At 38.7% G+C, this 17,022-nt stretch overlaps 1 protein-coding gene across 2 annotated transcripts in view; it reads right to left on the reverse strand.

Annotated features, from left to right (window-relative positions):
* Positions 1–72: 72 nt before the first annotated feature.
* Positions 73–17,022, reverse strand: part of NUDT4 (nudix hydrolase 4) — a 31,548-nt gene continuing 14,598 nt past the window's right edge. The window contains exons 2-5 of one of the 2 annotated variants that reach the window (XM_074168137.1): positions 16,885–16,995; positions 8,479–8,523; positions 5,283–5,367; positions 73–3,798 (exon numbers count right to left, since the gene is read on the reverse strand). In XM_074168137.1, the coding sequence (XP_074024238.1) occupies positions 3,596–3,798; positions 5,283–5,367; positions 8,479–8,523; positions 16,885–16,995 (444 nt within the window). In that variant the 3' untranslated portion in view covers positions 73–3,595. Of the gene's footprint in view, positions 3,799–5,282; positions 5,371–8,478; positions 8,524–16,884; positions 16,996–17,022 lie in introns of both variants that reach the window. The other variant, XM_074168136.1, reaches the window with a different exon arrangement.

Raw genomic sequence — 17,022 nt, forward strand, 5'->3', positions numbered from 1 at the left:
TTTAGATGAGATTGAAGATTCCTGAACAAACACTTCTTTTGTAGTATTCGCAAGGGAATGACTACATCATCCACAGGACTAATTTAGATTTTATTCTGGTATTTTTCAAATATAAAAAGTCGAAATTCTTACATCAATCTTTAAAGAAAATCCATGCAAGCAGGTCAGAATGTTTACAACTTAATTTTCCCTCCCCACCCCCAACCCCTTCCCTTCAGTTTTCACTTCACAAACCGTGTTGGTAAGTAAACCAAGTGTTTGCCTCTCAGGGTTTTTTTTTTTTCACAGCACATTGTTACCAGGCCAATGCCAGGCTAAGTTGGGGGTGCAGGAAGCACCAAAATAAGATTTTTCACTTTAACAGCCTCTCTGCAATACCTCAGCATTTCCTGGGGGTCTTTAAAAGCATATCCCATTTCACTTAATTCTGGCTCCACATCATTTTAAACTTTAAGGCTATTTTCTATTTGACACCATCGTAATCTAACTTGTGATAATCTCAAAACCTAACAGCCAGGAAAGGCAGCAGTACAAACTAGACTTTTGAAAATTGCAGATGACAACCTTCTGCCCTTTCTCCTCCAGAGAACCAAATCTGGATGTTTTGTACAGAATTTATGGCATGAGAAAAATCCCAAATCTGGTTTGGCCCATCTAAATAGAGATGCACGTAAAACCAAAATGCTTCTACATTTAAATTGCTAGGTAGTAGAAAAAAAAAGCTTTAGCTTTCCAATTCTGATTTTTACAGAGATCCTTTAGTGTCAGACTTCGTTAGGGCTGAAGCCGTACCGCTGGCTCTTTACTACAGTTGTTCCCTGTAGCCTAACTGAAGTATTCTCAATTTACCTTTACAATTCACTGAACGTTTCTCTTTGAAAGGGAGTCGAAGTCAAATTAAGCAATAGAGCTCTGTTCTGAAGGTTGCATAGAGACTGAAGAGATTTATACAAGAAATGCTGTTTAAAAAAAAAATAAAATAATCCTGTCTGGCACTACCGAACAGCTCAAATGTGTGTGACCAAAAAATAACCAAAATATTTATAGGCAATCAACTCTGAGTTTGTTAGCAACAGCAATACTGTACATTTTTACATTATTATCAAATACATAATTCAAGAGTTACAAAATAAGATCATGCATTACCACTAAATCTCATACAAGCTTGGATTGGTTTCATTCCAAGAATCTGAAACTGAGACAGAAGCGTTTTTATGAATAAGAACTCAAACTCTGGATTCTTGTTTTAGCTTTCACAGATTCTATTTAATCTTGTTACAAGAAAGCCTGTACGAGTTTGCTCAATTTAAAGTGTTAAAATGACTACTGAACAAAAAAAGTGAGCATCAAAGTGATCAAAAGAGGGAGCCAAGTTATTCACTCCTTTAAAGGCAGCTGTCGAGCCAGAGGTACCCTTACAGGCTGGGGGGGGGGACGATTTTAACAAAGATCAGACATTCTTCATACGTGCTCAGCTCCACATTCTTCTGGTTTGCCTGGCCAAAACAGTGCTTTTGATAGACCATTCAGTTTAAAGAAGTGAGCTGAGCAAGTGGTGTCCCCATCTAGATGGGGTTCAGTGTCAAGTACACGCAGACACACCTGTGCACACCACTGACATACCCACACTCCTTCCCCAGCTCCTCGTGACTGGAAGGATGACAAGCTGTGGGCAATAATTCCACCTTTAGGTGCCCCTGTGTCTTTCCAGTTCTGGAAGAGATCTGGAAGAGGAGAGGCAGGGATGGAAGAGCAGCACCCTACCCAACATTGCAGAAGTCTTCAGCTTTGTGGCTCATGCCTCTTGTCAGTAGTATTTTTGCCTCTTCAAAGAGAGCAGCGTTACGAGATCAAATCATCTGTCTCCCTAGTTTCAATGCATTTACATATGGCACAAGGTTGGTTTTCTAAGGAGTAACTTGTGGCAACAACAATTTTTTTCTCCTAAAAAAGTGTAACAGCACAAAAAAGTTTAATTTATAGCAGCATTTTACACAATTTGTGTTAAAAAAGTAGAAGTTAACCATTTGTGTATTGAGTAACAAAAGGTTTAAATTACATTTATTTTCCATTTTACACTCACTATTTACTAGTTGGACTATTTACAAAGGTTCAAACGTTGTGTAAGAGAATGAGCTTTACCCAGAATAAGCTTCACATGTGAGGTAACGGTCTACCTCAACCTCTGTTTTGGCTGGCTATAGAGGAGGTACAGTTGGGTTTAGATCCTAGAAAAAATTCAGAATTAGGATGTTGGTATGAATTAGATTGTGTTCTTGTAGAAGAAACCATACACACACACATACACCGGAGAGAGTAATCCCATGGTAAAAACATTAAGACCAACAGTGGATTTAGTTTTCATCTTTTTGGCTGAAAAGAGGAGAAAATAATTAAGAACAGGGAAGGTGTCAGCTGTACCTCATTTATTCAAACTAAGTTTTATCAAGAGGACAGCTTTTAATTCAAGAAGCTAAAGCAATTGGTGTTAAAACTGTAAAACTTAAGTACTTAAGAATTGACTTAAAATTGGGGCTTTCAGCACACCTTCTGAAGAAGACATTATTTCTCCATTAGTCTAAGTAAGTATCAACCCACCTGTCCCCAAGCCCAGGAGGTACCACCACTAGGTCCTGCTGGGCAAGACACTTCAACCCATGCTTGCTAATAGACACCACTAATGTAAGGGTGTCCCTTGGGTAAGTCTTGCTTTCCTCTACAGATTTTTAAATGACAACACCCTGCGGGAACACTACAGTAAAGCTGCTTCTCATTGAGGATTAGAAGTTTTTGGAACCTGCAATGTAATTACACTGCGAACAAAACATATCAAAATGCTAAAAGGAAAAAAAAAAAAAAAAAAAAGTGGAGGAAAAGGGATCTACAATGCATTTCACAGAAGTCTTTCTTCAGCTGGCCAAGTAATGAAACAGAAGTATAGTGGGTAGGTTTGGTAGTTGCAAGACAAAAGGTGTTCTTCTTGCTGCAGTTAGAAATTACACGAAGATTGCATAGGACAAGGCAACCTTTTGGATAACTGAGGCAAGCAGTGCTTAGTGTCGGCATCCTTCGCTCTCGATGGGCTGAATGTGGTTTAGTGCTTTACTGGAGTCACACTTACGCATCTCTGCCTTCAACACACCCATTTACCCAAATAGTGCCACCTTAAGATCTTAGCGCTTCATCCACAGATACCAAGTAAGAGTTTAGTAGAAGACTATTTGCTCAAGCTTTTTTCTAAGCAAGTACACTTGCGGAACTACTGACTAAAACTGACAAGTCTTAAATAAGCTGAACACCACTGAGATGCATATTTTATTTTAGCAGATATGGAAATTTATATACTCAAGTTTCTTTTTTTTCTTTTTTTTTAAAAAAAAAATGGCCTATTAAGGCATCTTAAAAAAATCCATATATGGCTTTGGTTTGCTGAAATACTATTTTACATTGTTAAAAAGGAAAAACATGTTAAAATAAATTTGACATTATGACACATTCACATATTTCACTTAGAATTGACAGTTATACAGATGCCTACATGTGATCACAGATGTCTCCCCTTGTGATGACATGAATAAGAAGGTAATCCAAATGTTTATCTCACAGTAGAGGGCAACCCAGAAGTCTGTGCAGAAGTGACATATAAGGAGTTATTATCTGGAAGAGGGGGAACCACAGAGTTTCCATTTGTGGGTGAGCAGCTCAGTTTCAGTTTTTCCAAGTACTCTGCATGAACAGGCTTGTGACACTGAAGGACCTTGATTGCATCTTCTACTTTAAACCATTCTCTTTTCCTTCCTGAATGAGTATAATCCACGAAGAAAAAGAGAGTTACAAATTTATAACAGCACCATTTGTTGCTATCTGATCATGCACTTTTTCTCATTTCTTTTACTTTACAAGTTCAGGATGTCAGGCAAAAGATACAGGGTGAAAAGACGGTTAAAGAACTGGTGAAGGCAGGAGATTTCACTCAACCTTACTGAAATGGACTCATAATAAAGCCTTTCAGATAACTCTCTTGAAGCAGATACTGGGCAAAAGATCATATGACTGTTCATATGCTCCAAAAGCCACACCTAGTCCTTACAGAAAAGGATATTATCATTTAAATGGCTTAATACTGCCTTCCCACATTGTCATGCCTAGCACAAAACCAATCTAAAGAATAAACATCCATGCAGTTCAGAAGAATGGCTTGGCCTGATTTAGAGCGCAACGTTCCATACTCAAAACATATCCATGTATGGAATTACTCAGGTTAGCCCTAAGTTTTCAAAAATAATATACATTATACCAAAGATATTTTTAAGTTCCAAGACTTGTCTTAGTAAGATAGTCCTAAGATCATCTTTCTTATAAAAGCAAGATCTTTAAAATTAGAGGCCTCTGAGAAAATTATAGACAAGGTCAACAATAGTATTGTTAAAAGTAGGTGCAATTAAGAGGGTGCACTCCCCACAACTTCTCTTTCCACCTGAAAAATTGAGCATTTTGAAAAAACCCTTTATTATTACATGCCATTTGTTGAGAGATTAATAGTGCTAAGTTTGTGAGTGTTAACACTCCTAAAGCACCACCTCCTGAAAAAGGCAAAGCGTAATCAAAGTAGGATGTCATTTTTTATACCAATTCTTAGTTAACTCAGCTTTCAGCTGGACAAATACCAGTTGATATGTTTAAATAATTGAATTCAAAGAGGAAGAGCCATACAACATCATAAAGTATGGTAGCCTAACCAAACTGCGTGACATTGATAGCTGTGCGACATAGATGTATATATAGGAACCTCTTAAGGCCAGCACTGGCCCTACTGAAAAATAAAGCTAAGGTGAAAGTAAATACTAGTGTCGTCCCCCCCGGCCCAGGAGAATCAGGGGAAACTTCCAAAACTTTGTTAGTTGTTTTTTTTTCCAAAGACACATTCAAAACACCCCAGAGTATCAGACAGCAGAACATTCTACTTTTGAAGGAAAAAATAATTAATTAGTACAGTATTTGGCCTAAAAACAAAATTAAGAGCTGTAAGAGCAACTAATAATGAAGTTTATTCCATCTTAATACTTAGAACACCCTAATTAATATGAGTAACACAGTATGTTGGAAGCAACCCTAGTTACACGTGCACAAAAGCGTCAAAGAACAGTATCACTATTTCCAGTAATTTCAGTTTATAGAACAGAATTAGTATTTTCCCTAGAGTTATATGAACTGCTTCAGAAAAGGAAAGAAGTTTGCGTAATACATTTTAAGTGTAACACATGAACAGAGAATAGGTTTACCTATATTAACTGAATCCTCCCAGTCTTCCAGTATTTCCGTCACAGTAAGAACATAAACATACGTCCTATGCTTCCGATCCTGGTTCTGCTTGAATAATAGAAGTAGACATTTTCATTCTCAGCAAAAAAAGTAATTTAGACTTATCACAACTTTAAGATTAAAAATTACTTACCTCTGAAGGGCACTTGCCAGCTAAACCTGGCTTTGATTTTCATTAAATAAATATCTGTATTGAATAGTCCCAAAAGGATGGGAAAACTGAAGTTTTGTTTGAAACAACAGCAATTCTATTTTACTAGGTTAAAAAACCTCCAAACAACCCAAGGAATGTGAAGATTGTGAAGTTGGGACCAAACTACGTTCTTGGTCATCCAGTTTAATATTAGTAGTTGTCTACCAGTACTGCTTATCTTTTATGTATGTTGTAAGTTACCACAGGCGAGGGAATTTGTTAAAATTCTTTCTGCAACTCATGTTCCCAGATGAAAGGTTGTTAAAAAAAAAAAAAACAAAACCAAAACCTTTGCAAGATGGAACCACTGTATCACATGTATCAGTCTGCTCAGGGCAAAGTGGATGTGCCACAGCCAATCCACGCGAGGTCTGTGTGGACATTACTCCCTCCTACCTCCACAGGAGGCCACCAGCACACCCCTAAAGATGCTGCCCCACTAACCAAGCCATACCGCCCCTTGGAAAAGAACTGAGCTCCTAGAAAACCCAGGACCATCTACTATTACAACTATATTAAGAACCAAGAGAGGTTATGCCCTAGCTCCCCTTACAGATGGCTTTATCCTTGTGCCAATAAACATTCCTGCTTATCTCTTTTTCACTACACTTAGTATAGTTTTAAACTGTTGTGCTTTACTAGGAAATAAAAATACACCAAGACAGTTGTTCATCAATATCACTATTAAAGGGAGTAAATACATCTATTAAAAAACCCCAGCATTTCTGGCTGTAGTTCCCAAACACGAGGACTCAGCAGCAATATAATTTCCATTTTCTCTTTACTTCAATCTCCAGGTTGCACTGTGTGGCCCCCTCAATGGTACTAACAACTGTTTGCGGGGCCACGCTGTGAGACTGACTCAGGGGCCTTGATTTCAGTTAGCAGTAACCTAGAGAAGTGCCACTCAACACTTATTTTATCTCCTCTGGTCTAAGTGGTTGGTGGTAGATGGTTTCAGAAGAACATACAGCTAAATTGCCAAAGAATGACAACCCCTTACGGCCCCAAGTTTTAAGGCAACAAAATGACAGGTATCCTCTCTTTTTTTTTTTAATCTGAGCTAGAAAATATGGCATACTTCTGCAGGCTAGCCAGCAGAGTTAAAAACAGGTAAGTTTTTACTGCATAGGACCATCCAGATGTATTCATAAACCCAAAACAAATCAGAAAAAGGGCACAGGTATAGTGAATGCTACTAATTACAATCAGGAACTTCCCTAATTTTGTTATGGTTTCCATCCTTCACAACGGGAACACCTTTAGCGCTGTATCAAATAGTCATATGCAACCAAGTAATATTTCACATAGGGAAACCCTATGTGAAATAGACTGTCTCTGAGAGTTGCTTTTATAATTAAACCGAAGATTCATACCTAACCACTGGTCTGAGGGACCTCCGCTCAGCTGCCATCTAGCGCAACAGAATAATGTTGGATGTATTATGATCTGAAGGCTCACATGTACATTTCTACAGTCTACTCCTGTCTAGAACCTGGGAAGAATTGCCGATGCCAACACTATAACAGAGTTACATCTAGTACGCATCCTTCTGTTGTCAGTAGTTCAGAATCTGATGTTTACACAATGAAATACAAGTTTTGAACTACGTAGTATTGCTAAAGGTTAGATTTATCTGTGATCTAAAGCATTAAAGGCTGTTGATATTGTATAAAGGCTGTTGATATTGTATACCTGGACTTTTGAAAAGCATTTGATACTGTCCTCCATACAATTCTTGTGGAAAAACTGGCTTCACACGGCCTGGATGAGCATACGATCCGCTGGGTCAAGCAATGGCTGACTGGAAGGTCCCAAAGAGTGGTGCTCAATGGATTTAAATCCAGCTGGCGGCCGGTCACAAGTGGTGTGCCTCAGGGCTCAGTGTTAGGACCATTTCTGTTTAATGTCTTTATTGATGATCTCGACAAGGACATAGGGTGTATCATCAGCAAGTTCGCAGATGACACCAAGTTAAGCAGGAGTGTTGATTCTCAGGAGGATAGGGAAGCTCTACAGAGAGACCTAGATAGATTGGAGCATTGGGCCAAAATCAATGGTATGAGTTTCAACAAGGGCAAGTGCCAGGTTCTGCACTTGGGCCACAACAACCTTGTGCATTGCTACAGGCTTGGGGAAGTGTGGCTAGAAAGCTGCCTGGAAGAAAGAGACCTGGCGGTTCTAATTGACAAGCGGCTGAACATGAGCCAGCAGTGTGCCCAGGTGGCCAAGAAAGCCAACGGCATCCTGGCTTGTATTAGAAATAGCGTGACCAGCAGAAGTAGGGAGGTGATCGTGCCCCTGTACTCAGCACTGGTGAGGCCACACCTCGAGTATTGTGTCCAGTTTGGTCGGGCATTGGAATAGGCTGCCCAGGGAGGTGGTTGAGTCACCATCCCTGGATGTGTTTAAGAGCCGTTTAGATGTGGTGTTGGGGGATATGATATAGGGGAGAACTTCGTAGTGTAGGGTAGATGGCTGGACTCTACGATCCCAAGGGTCTCTTCCAACATGGATGATTCTATGATTCTATGATTAGCTTTTTTAGGGAATAAACACCATAATGAGATATTTCAGCAAAATCTAATCACAGAAGAAAAGTCAAAATATTTCCCCAAAAAAGGCACAAGCGACATTTCAGAAATCATAGATCTATGAATGTTCAATTTTTTTTTTTTTTAAACCTTCTAGATGTTGTCCAAGTACTAATTTAATCTTTCCTGGAAAGTTGTAAGTACTCCGAAATCTTCCTATTAAAACCTTCCCACATCATGTAATGACTAAAGGAAAACGCCTGTCTAACGTAGCATTTCCAGTAGCATTGCAAAATTAAAGGCAGGTAATACTTAAGTCTGATTGTGTTGTGTAGATGCTGTTTCTGTAGTTTATCAACTCGCAAAAAAATCCCAATCAAATGAACAAAAAAACCCCATTGTTTTTAAAAGGTAAAAGAAATAGCTCACCTCAAATATTCCAAGCAGTCTCCCTAGCTTTCCCTTTACTCCAGCCTACAAAACAAACAGGAAAAAGCATTAATATGCTTTTTAATTTAAAGAAACTGAAATATCAGTATCAGCATCTTAAATCTGCATGAATTACTTCTCCTTATTAGTGTTATTTAAGCAAGTGTTTTAACGTAAGTTTTAATTAGACAGTGCTGCATTGCTTCTGGAGTTTCTAGTTTTAAAGTACTTAGAACATTGGAACACAAAAGCTTGCCCTAATGAGTGGGTCAAAGAATGCATAAATCTTTAAAGTTTCCAGAAAAAAAATACTGTTTTACTTACCTTGTTCTTTGTGTACTGTATTTTATTACAGAGATAAATGACATCCAGTACTGAAATTAGCCAGGGAAGTAGACAGGACAAGACAGAACTAAAGCACTATAGTAATAAATCTAGAGAAGGAATCATCAGAACTCCATTGCTATTTTGCACAGAAATTTAAGTCCAAGTCTTCAAGATACAATACAAATTAAACTGTAGGTTACTGGGTGGATCTTGCAGCATAACGACTTAACGTACATTAGTTTTAATATGAAAGTGTAGCTTTTGGCATGTAAGCTTAAAATCAAATTTATATCCCCAATTCTCTACAAAACCGTTTTGAATTCTTTTTCTAGAAAAGGCTGTAGAGTTTTACTACAACTTTTTAAAACAACCGCTATGTGTATCAACCTGCGCTTAGTAATTTTTATCAATACAGTTAAGATGGTCATTATGTTCTAAGACTCTAGGGTTTGTTTTTCCAGAAGTAATATATAATGCCTCTTCCAAAAGAAGTACTTTATGATCATCCATTTATTCCAAACAAATCTGAATCCATATGCCTGAGACTTAAAAGCATATGTAGTCTACTGGTGGATTTTTTTTGTCTTGTATAACCGATATTTAAAATAGGGCTTCTTAGCGCTAAAATGACATTTTCCAGCCTTCAGTCTTTGTTTTCCAGCTTTAACCAAAGAAAGTTACTGATGTCTCATGTCTTTATATAAAGCACCATATGGATCTTAATTACATTTTAACAAGTAACTCTGACAGACAACTGGGCAGGCTTTAGCAGTAAGTCTAAGCAAGATCTTACAAGTGGATGTTTTCTGTGTCTGTCTTTCTAAAGAAAGCAGACGGCTGGTGTTATTTATTAAGCAGTTTTGACGGAGGAAGTCTGACCACAGCCCCTGCAACTCAACAAGCATTTTGCTCATCTAGAGCAAAAGCTAGCCAAAAGTTAATGCAAAACTACATCCAATATTCTTCTGCTTGTCTGCTGTGATGACAGAGACATCTGTTAAAGCTCACAAAGCTGAAATACGTTACTTGACCTGTTGGGTAAGTGATTAGGCAGTACATTAATTATGAAAGCGACAGACCCTTATTTTGGTCTGAAAAAGTCAGCTATGCCACAACAGAAGAATCCTTGTGCTTTACACTGGGTAATGAAAAAGCAATCATTGGCCTAAAGAAACATATGCTGAAGAAATGTTTAAGTTTTACTGATCCGTCCTAATTTTCTCAACATTACGGTGTCTTTTTTCAAAAGAGAAACAGAACCTCAAAGTCTACAAACTTCTGTGTCTGTTCCCAATTTTTGCATTTCTTCTCAAGCAGCAATAGCGAGGAATGACTATATCCTATAGATTTCTACTTTGTGGCAAACTGAACAACTAAAAAAAAAAAGCAATTTTCCATCATCCTATACCACCAAAAGTAACAATAAGTTTGTGGGATTCGTCTTTTTTTAATACTTCAGGTGTCCAAGTGTGCACTTTTAGCTGCACAAGTTTTGTAATTTCTTCATTTCTTCCCTCAAGTTGCAGCAAAGAACAAGATTCTTTAATATCCTTACAGATATGGCAAGATATGGCTTAACAGCATGAGAGAAAGCCCAGTATAGACTCTGCAGGTTTCTCAAACATCAAGAAAAGCCTTTCCAAGGAACTGCTGTAAAGAGGACTATACTCTACCAGATGGCAGGAAAAAATTAGTCCCCCTCTGCCTAAACCCACCCACCCCCTCAACCCAAAAAGCTTCCAAAATTTTAGAAATCTTTAAGAATCCCTAGCCAAAGCCTTATTTACATTACAAAGATTTTTTTTAAAAGGCAGGTCTAGGGCCTATGTTGAAGGACAAAAACTCACCACCAAGAGATGCAGGATGGCTTCTCTGAACTGCTAAGTGCGAGCCTGACAATTAACTAATATCCAACATATGGCAAAAACACCATGACCAGGTAAGTTTACCAAATGCGGAACAGCTTTTCTAGAGAAGTTTTTTCAACTTCTTAGTACCCCATAGTCACCATGTGACTTTATCAATGTTACTACTCTAAGTGGAATTTACTTAACAGCTTCTCTATTCTCCCTGCAAGTACATCAGTGGTTTAAACAAATACTCTTAGCTAAGTAATTTTGAATGAAACAATTAGAAGCACTCTATTATGTTAAGTGTAAAAATTCTGCAAAGCTTGTAACATAGCTTTTGTGCAACCAGATGTTGCTATGTAAATGTGATTACTATCACTGATGCCTAGTTACTCTCTAGGCAAAGAGAGGTGCTTCTAGAACATAGCACCATTCCTGCAGACAGTACTGTCTTTTGAATCCTCTGTACCCAAAAGTATAAAAAGGTGGTAACTAGAGTCTCATGATTTTTCCCTGAAAGTAATATATTCAACTGAATCATCTTCATAGTTTAAAAAGTACCATTAAACTGTGATTATTTTTTTTAAAGTGCTTTTGCTAACAAAAGTATTTCCTCCAGGTTCTTACCTTAATGTAGTTCCTCCAAAACATATCAAAATTAAGTGCTAGGGGACCAAGAAATGCTCCAGTTTTTTCCTTGGAAAGTCAAATAAAGTTCCCACTTTCCCAATTGTAAACTTCTAATCCAATACACTGGTTGAGTTCTTAGACTTTGAACCATTTTGTCTTTAATAAAAATATCTTTCTTCCTTTGGCCATGATGCGCCCATAGCTGTTAAAATACAGTTCTTTAAGTAAACAAAATCCTATAGGCTACAATAAGCAAGTGAGACAGTTTAAACTTTGGGAGAAAAGCCTGAAAAAACATCATTTCTTTTCGCAGACAAGTGGTTGAATTAAGCGCTACACTTCCCCAGAAGGATTCCCTAAGGAAGCCTATGAGCACTATGTCAATAAGGTCTCAAATATGAATTTATGCATATATTTTAGTATTAGTCTAAATCCAACACCAAGAGGAAGAACTGGCCACTTCATCTCATAATCTTTCTGGCCTGGAGGCCTTTCCCCGTTGGCAGCTCTAGCCCTGCTGCAGTCACAGATGTGCAGTCAGACCTGCCTTTTGTTGCCTGTAGATGGAGCAAGAGTCATGCTGCAGTTTAATTTTTAGGCTAGCAGTCTACCAGAGCAGAAAGTTGCTTAAAAACTGAAAGATTTAAGAGTTATTTTTATCTGTGGGATCTTTCGGATAGTACTTTAATGGCTAGGCTCCTCAAGGCACAGTGCAAGACTATTCCTGCCCTTTCTTGCGTACCCCAAAGGGCTTCATTGTACATGCCACGATCTTTCAGCTGAAAGGATATTTTATTTATTTACTTTTTAAAGTATCTACCTAGCCCTAGTCTGTAACACCCAATCATTTTTCAACTGTTAGATACTCACTGGAGCAGATTCCTCTACTTCCTGCAAGAGGTCTAAGATAATATTACTGGCATTTTCACTGTTGCAGCAGACTAACCTCCAGGATCAGCCTCTCCTTCTCAGAACCCGTGTTCACACAGGTCTAGAAGGATGGCATGTTTTTTGGTAGGCATTTCAATATACTACTAAGTACAAACAAAGCAAGAGTCTCCTTTTTTTGGGGGGTGAGATGGAAGAAGAAAACGGAGTAGGAGGGTGCTCCTTCCATTTAAGAGGCTGGACATCACCAGTTTATCACCCTGATTATTTGTATCGTATTTCTCTTTGAACACTGCATGTGCAAGCAGCTCTTATTTCCACCTTTCATGCTACCCAATAAAAGACTAAGCTCCAAATTAATTAACAGAGTGGCTCCTCATTTAGATGAGGTTTAATACCTTTCTGGGATTGCTTTATAGTCTAACTTTATTTTGGTATTCTACTTTCAGGTTTTTATAAACGCATTGTAAACTTGATAGGTTATCTTAATTACTGTAACCTGTGAAATGGCAGACAAACTTAAATGAAATTCATACTAAATATTTAGTAGGGGTGAAAACCCAAGTCACTAACATGAACAGAACTTAAGGATAAAAAAAGAAGTCTGGAGTCATGCACAAAGGCAGACAGACTACGGTACAACTGCAGCGCATATAAATTTGACTACAAAGATCTTTGCTTGGGTTTTAAAACAAGGATTTTAAATACATGACTGTTGGTGAGAAAGTGAGGGATATTTAGAGCCAGTGGGCTATCATTGTGAGCTATCAGCACTCCTACCATTAAGAAATGCCATTGCATCTCCCAGTATCAATTTCTCCATTTTAATAAATTAATGGAAACCAATGCTTAGTTTGTGCATGACCCGAAACTGAAGAAACACAGTTCAAACCAGTGCCACAGTGTGCCTCCTTTGAAGTTTATTCATTCACAAAACTTGTAACAGTTCACTGTACTGTAACCAGCTTGCCAGGTGACATTGACCTTAGTATAAAAATAGAAAGGACATGCATGTCTAGAAAGGTTAGAATGAATTTCCATGGCTCAAGTCAAAACCCTGTAAACCACTCTAGCTTTTCTTTAAAAATGGTGCTTTGCAGTCTCATGGCAGCACACAAGATTCAACTTGTAGCTTAAGAATATTTTACTTTAAGGTATGAGCTTTTAATGCTCATACACAAGCTATCAAACCCCAGAAACTCTGAAGCTGTAGACCAAGTGTCACCAAATGATTTTTGCTTATTAAAGGCCCTAGCCTTTGAAAAAAAATCTTTATGTATTTGCAATCACAGCTCAGAGTTGAATGTGGCTTGCAGTTTGTGTCTTACTCAAGAGCATCATAAAAAAAAAAGCATAGCCACTAGAGTAAGAGTGAATAAAAATTTGTTTAACTTCTAAGCAAAATGCCCCTATGCTAGCACCACTCAGGAGCTTCAGATTTTCTGGGTTCTCTTCTTTACCTTTAAAAACAGTTTCTCTCGTGGTATACAAACACTGATGATGCTGGCATTTTTTAAGTCATATACAACATCCGACTTTTCTACCATAAAGCCTCTTACTGAAATTTTGATGACAGCACGTATATTCTAAGCAGCTACAGAGCAGCTCAACGTACTGTCATGGTTTCAACTGGGCTGGAGTTAAGTTTCTTGCTAGCAGCTGGTGTAGTGCTATGTTTTGGATTTGGGATGAGAAAGTGTTGATGGCACACTGGGGTTTTTGGTTGTTGCTAAGCACTCAAGGACTTTTCTGCTCCTCACACCACCCTACCAGTGAGTAGACAGAATGCACAAAAAGTTGGGAGAGGACACAGCCAGGACAGCTGACCCCAACCGACCAAAGGGATATTCCACACCATATGACATCATGCTTTGCATATAAAGCTGGGGGAAGAAAGAAGGAACGGGTGGATGTTCAGTAACTGTTACCCATGATGGAGCCCTGCTTTCCTGGGGATGGCTGAACACCTGCCTGCCGATAGGAAGCAGGGAATTAATTCCTTGTTTTGCTTTGCTTGTGTGTGCAGCTTTTGCTTTACCTGTTAAACTGTCTTTATCTCAACCCATGAGTTTTCCCTCACTTTTACTCCTCTGATTCTCTTCCCCATCACAGCTAGGGTGAGCGAGCAAGCAGCTGTGTAGTCCTAACTGCCGGCTGGAGTTAAACGAAGGCACATGCAATACACTGACAGATAATCAAAGCATTTTCCTAAACCACGTTTACATGTAGCTGGTTTTGAGACTCACTATGTGTGACTGTGCTTGAACAAAACATGATCAGAAAAAGAGTCCTGTGTATGAGTGAAGAAGGCCGACCTCTGCCTTGCAGGATTCAAAACAGCTTAGGGTTGCTGGGTACTGCAATTCTTGACCAGAACCACTACAATGTATGGGAAAGTCTTTTGCTTTGCCCTGAGAAAGAAATGAGGGCAAGAACAAAACTGAGCGATGGAAGGACTGCTTCATGTCATAACAGCAGGTACTCCTATTTTTCCACTTTCTGATTTGCCTTTTTTTTTTTTTTTTTGCCTGCTGGGGTGAAAGCATGTGCAAAGGGAAAGAGATAATTCAGACGTATTTAACATTCTGGTATCTGTATGAACCAGAGAAGTTCACAGTGTCTGGGCAGTGTATGCACTCTTGGGCTTTTACATTAACAGAGAAATCTGTACTAAGTTTACACTATATGATGTACCCTCCAGTAATATTCTATATCCATTCCTTAGCTATCCCAGTTTAACCTTCTCCAACGCTCATGGCTGTGCACTGTACCACTGCAGAAATTTGCAAGCAGAGCTCCAGCAAAGCCAGGACTTGGAAGTGTTGCTCAGAATATTCTCAGGGCAGAACCACATGTAGCAGCCCCCAGGTCACAACTGTCACTGCTATACTACTTTGCTATTAAGTCAGCCTGAGAGACCTTTGTGCGTAGCGCTGCCTTCCCTGCAAGCTGAGAAGGTAGACCACTCAGGCAGCTCTCAGTAGTTGGTCAAACCCCCTCAGCAACTTTGATGACATACTAACTGCAGACAGGTCTCGAAGGTGATCCATTCTTCACCACCAAAGTAAAAAAAAAAAAACAAAACACCAAACGTGACTACAGTTCAGTCAGCTCTAGTTTGACATGGAGATGAGATTTTACTATCCCTCATCTTGGACTGTGCCTTAGGTCAGACAGTGATTACAACTACCAGCGTTCACAAGATCCCGTGCTTTTTAATCCCACCTATCAATTTGTGACAGCGGGAAGTCCCAGGACTTTCCCCAGAGGTGCTACTACTGCCTAGAAGCCTAAATCTTTGTTGACTCACTCCTAGAATCCTAAATCTGCTGCTTTCAAATTGACTGCCTTGTGGCTACCTCCTTTACTTTTACAAATACACAAGCACCTATGTGAGTATGTCTTGTGCAGCTCAAAATTGGCTCCCCCAGCAAAACCGGGGGACACAAAATCTGGAATAACTTTGTATCAGTGAAGCTTATTTATGGCTTGAACCTTGCTGCATGAAAGCTGCTAAGAGCACCGAATAGTGAACTAGTCTGTTACCCAGATAAGAGGGGAGGAGCATCACTGAATCACAGTTCAAAGGATCTCATTTTGACACCAAAGAGCAGGCATTTTGTACAAGTTGCATCTACATCAAGTTCCTAAGCTTCTATAACCCAACAGAACAAGTCTTAAGGGTAAGCAAGCTAAACCACTAGATAGCACAGCTAATAAAAAAAATCATTATACATACTAATTAGCAACAGTATTAGCATGTTTTGTGAATAGGAGTAGTCAAACTGGGATGAGACGACTGTTTAAGACTAAGAGAAATCCTGTAGTTCATTCACTTGCCAGGAGGAATCCACCTTCTGCAAAACCTTATACCTTCTATTTAAGAGGTATGACAAAGAATTAAGAGTTGATCTGTGCTCACTTCTGTATTGCAAAATTTCTCACTAAATCAAGTGACTCTGACTTTTCTTGAAATTTTAGTTGGCTTACAGTCCTGGCTGTTAGACAGTCAAGTAACATTTAACATTTTTAAGAGTTTGCCTAGAAAAAACAGCAAATTAAAAAGCAGAATTTTGAATTTGAAATTTAAGTACCATACTAGAGTTAGAAACTGCATTACTTCATCAAGACTTAAAGCTTTGTTTTGCCTAGAGATAAGGGCAGAGAAAGAAAGGCAGACTATACTCGTGGTGCTTTTTTATAGATAAGCAGTCTTAAATGTACTTAACAAGGCCTTTTTATTGTTGAATTCTCAACTGCTCAGATACCTTGGTTTCTAATCCATTTAGTTTGGAATCTATTGTTTCTTTCTCTTTCTTTTGTAGCAACATGTTAATGGTTAGTTCACCTTCAGTCTGTTCTAGAAGAGGTGCGAGTCAAATATTTCTCGCACAAACACAGAAATGCTACACTACTATAATATGTCATTTGGCATAAAGTCACAGTTCCCCTTCCAGTAAGTGTTTATAAAAGCAGAGAGAAATTTAGCTATGAAATGAAAGCGTGCTGGGAAGCAAGCTAGTTAGTTCACCTCACACCACACTATACCCCAAAATTTTAACACACAGAACTGCAGTTCTTTGAATTTCACAACCATGGAAATCTCTGTCAAATCCAGGATAAAGGAGGCAGAGTTCCCTCTTTCTTCATGATTCCCATCTGAAGATAGTAGGAACAAGCTGGATTTTTTGTTTTCCTTTGTTTTTGTTACCTCTTCATACACCTCTCTGACGGCTGCTCCCCCTGGCTCTTCTTCTGGTTCCATTCCTCCACCCGGTACAATCCACTGATCTGGGTATCGGCTACTGCTTACCAACAGCACCTATAAATAATTGCAAATGACTGTTAA

The sequence above is a fragment of the Numenius arquata genome, chromosome 2 (assembly GCF_964106895.1).
Source record: "Numenius arquata chromosome 2, bNumArq3.hap1.1, whole genome shotgun sequence".
Classification (NCBI taxonomy): domain Eukaryota; kingdom Metazoa; phylum Chordata; class Aves; order Charadriiformes; family Scolopacidae; genus Numenius; species Numenius arquata.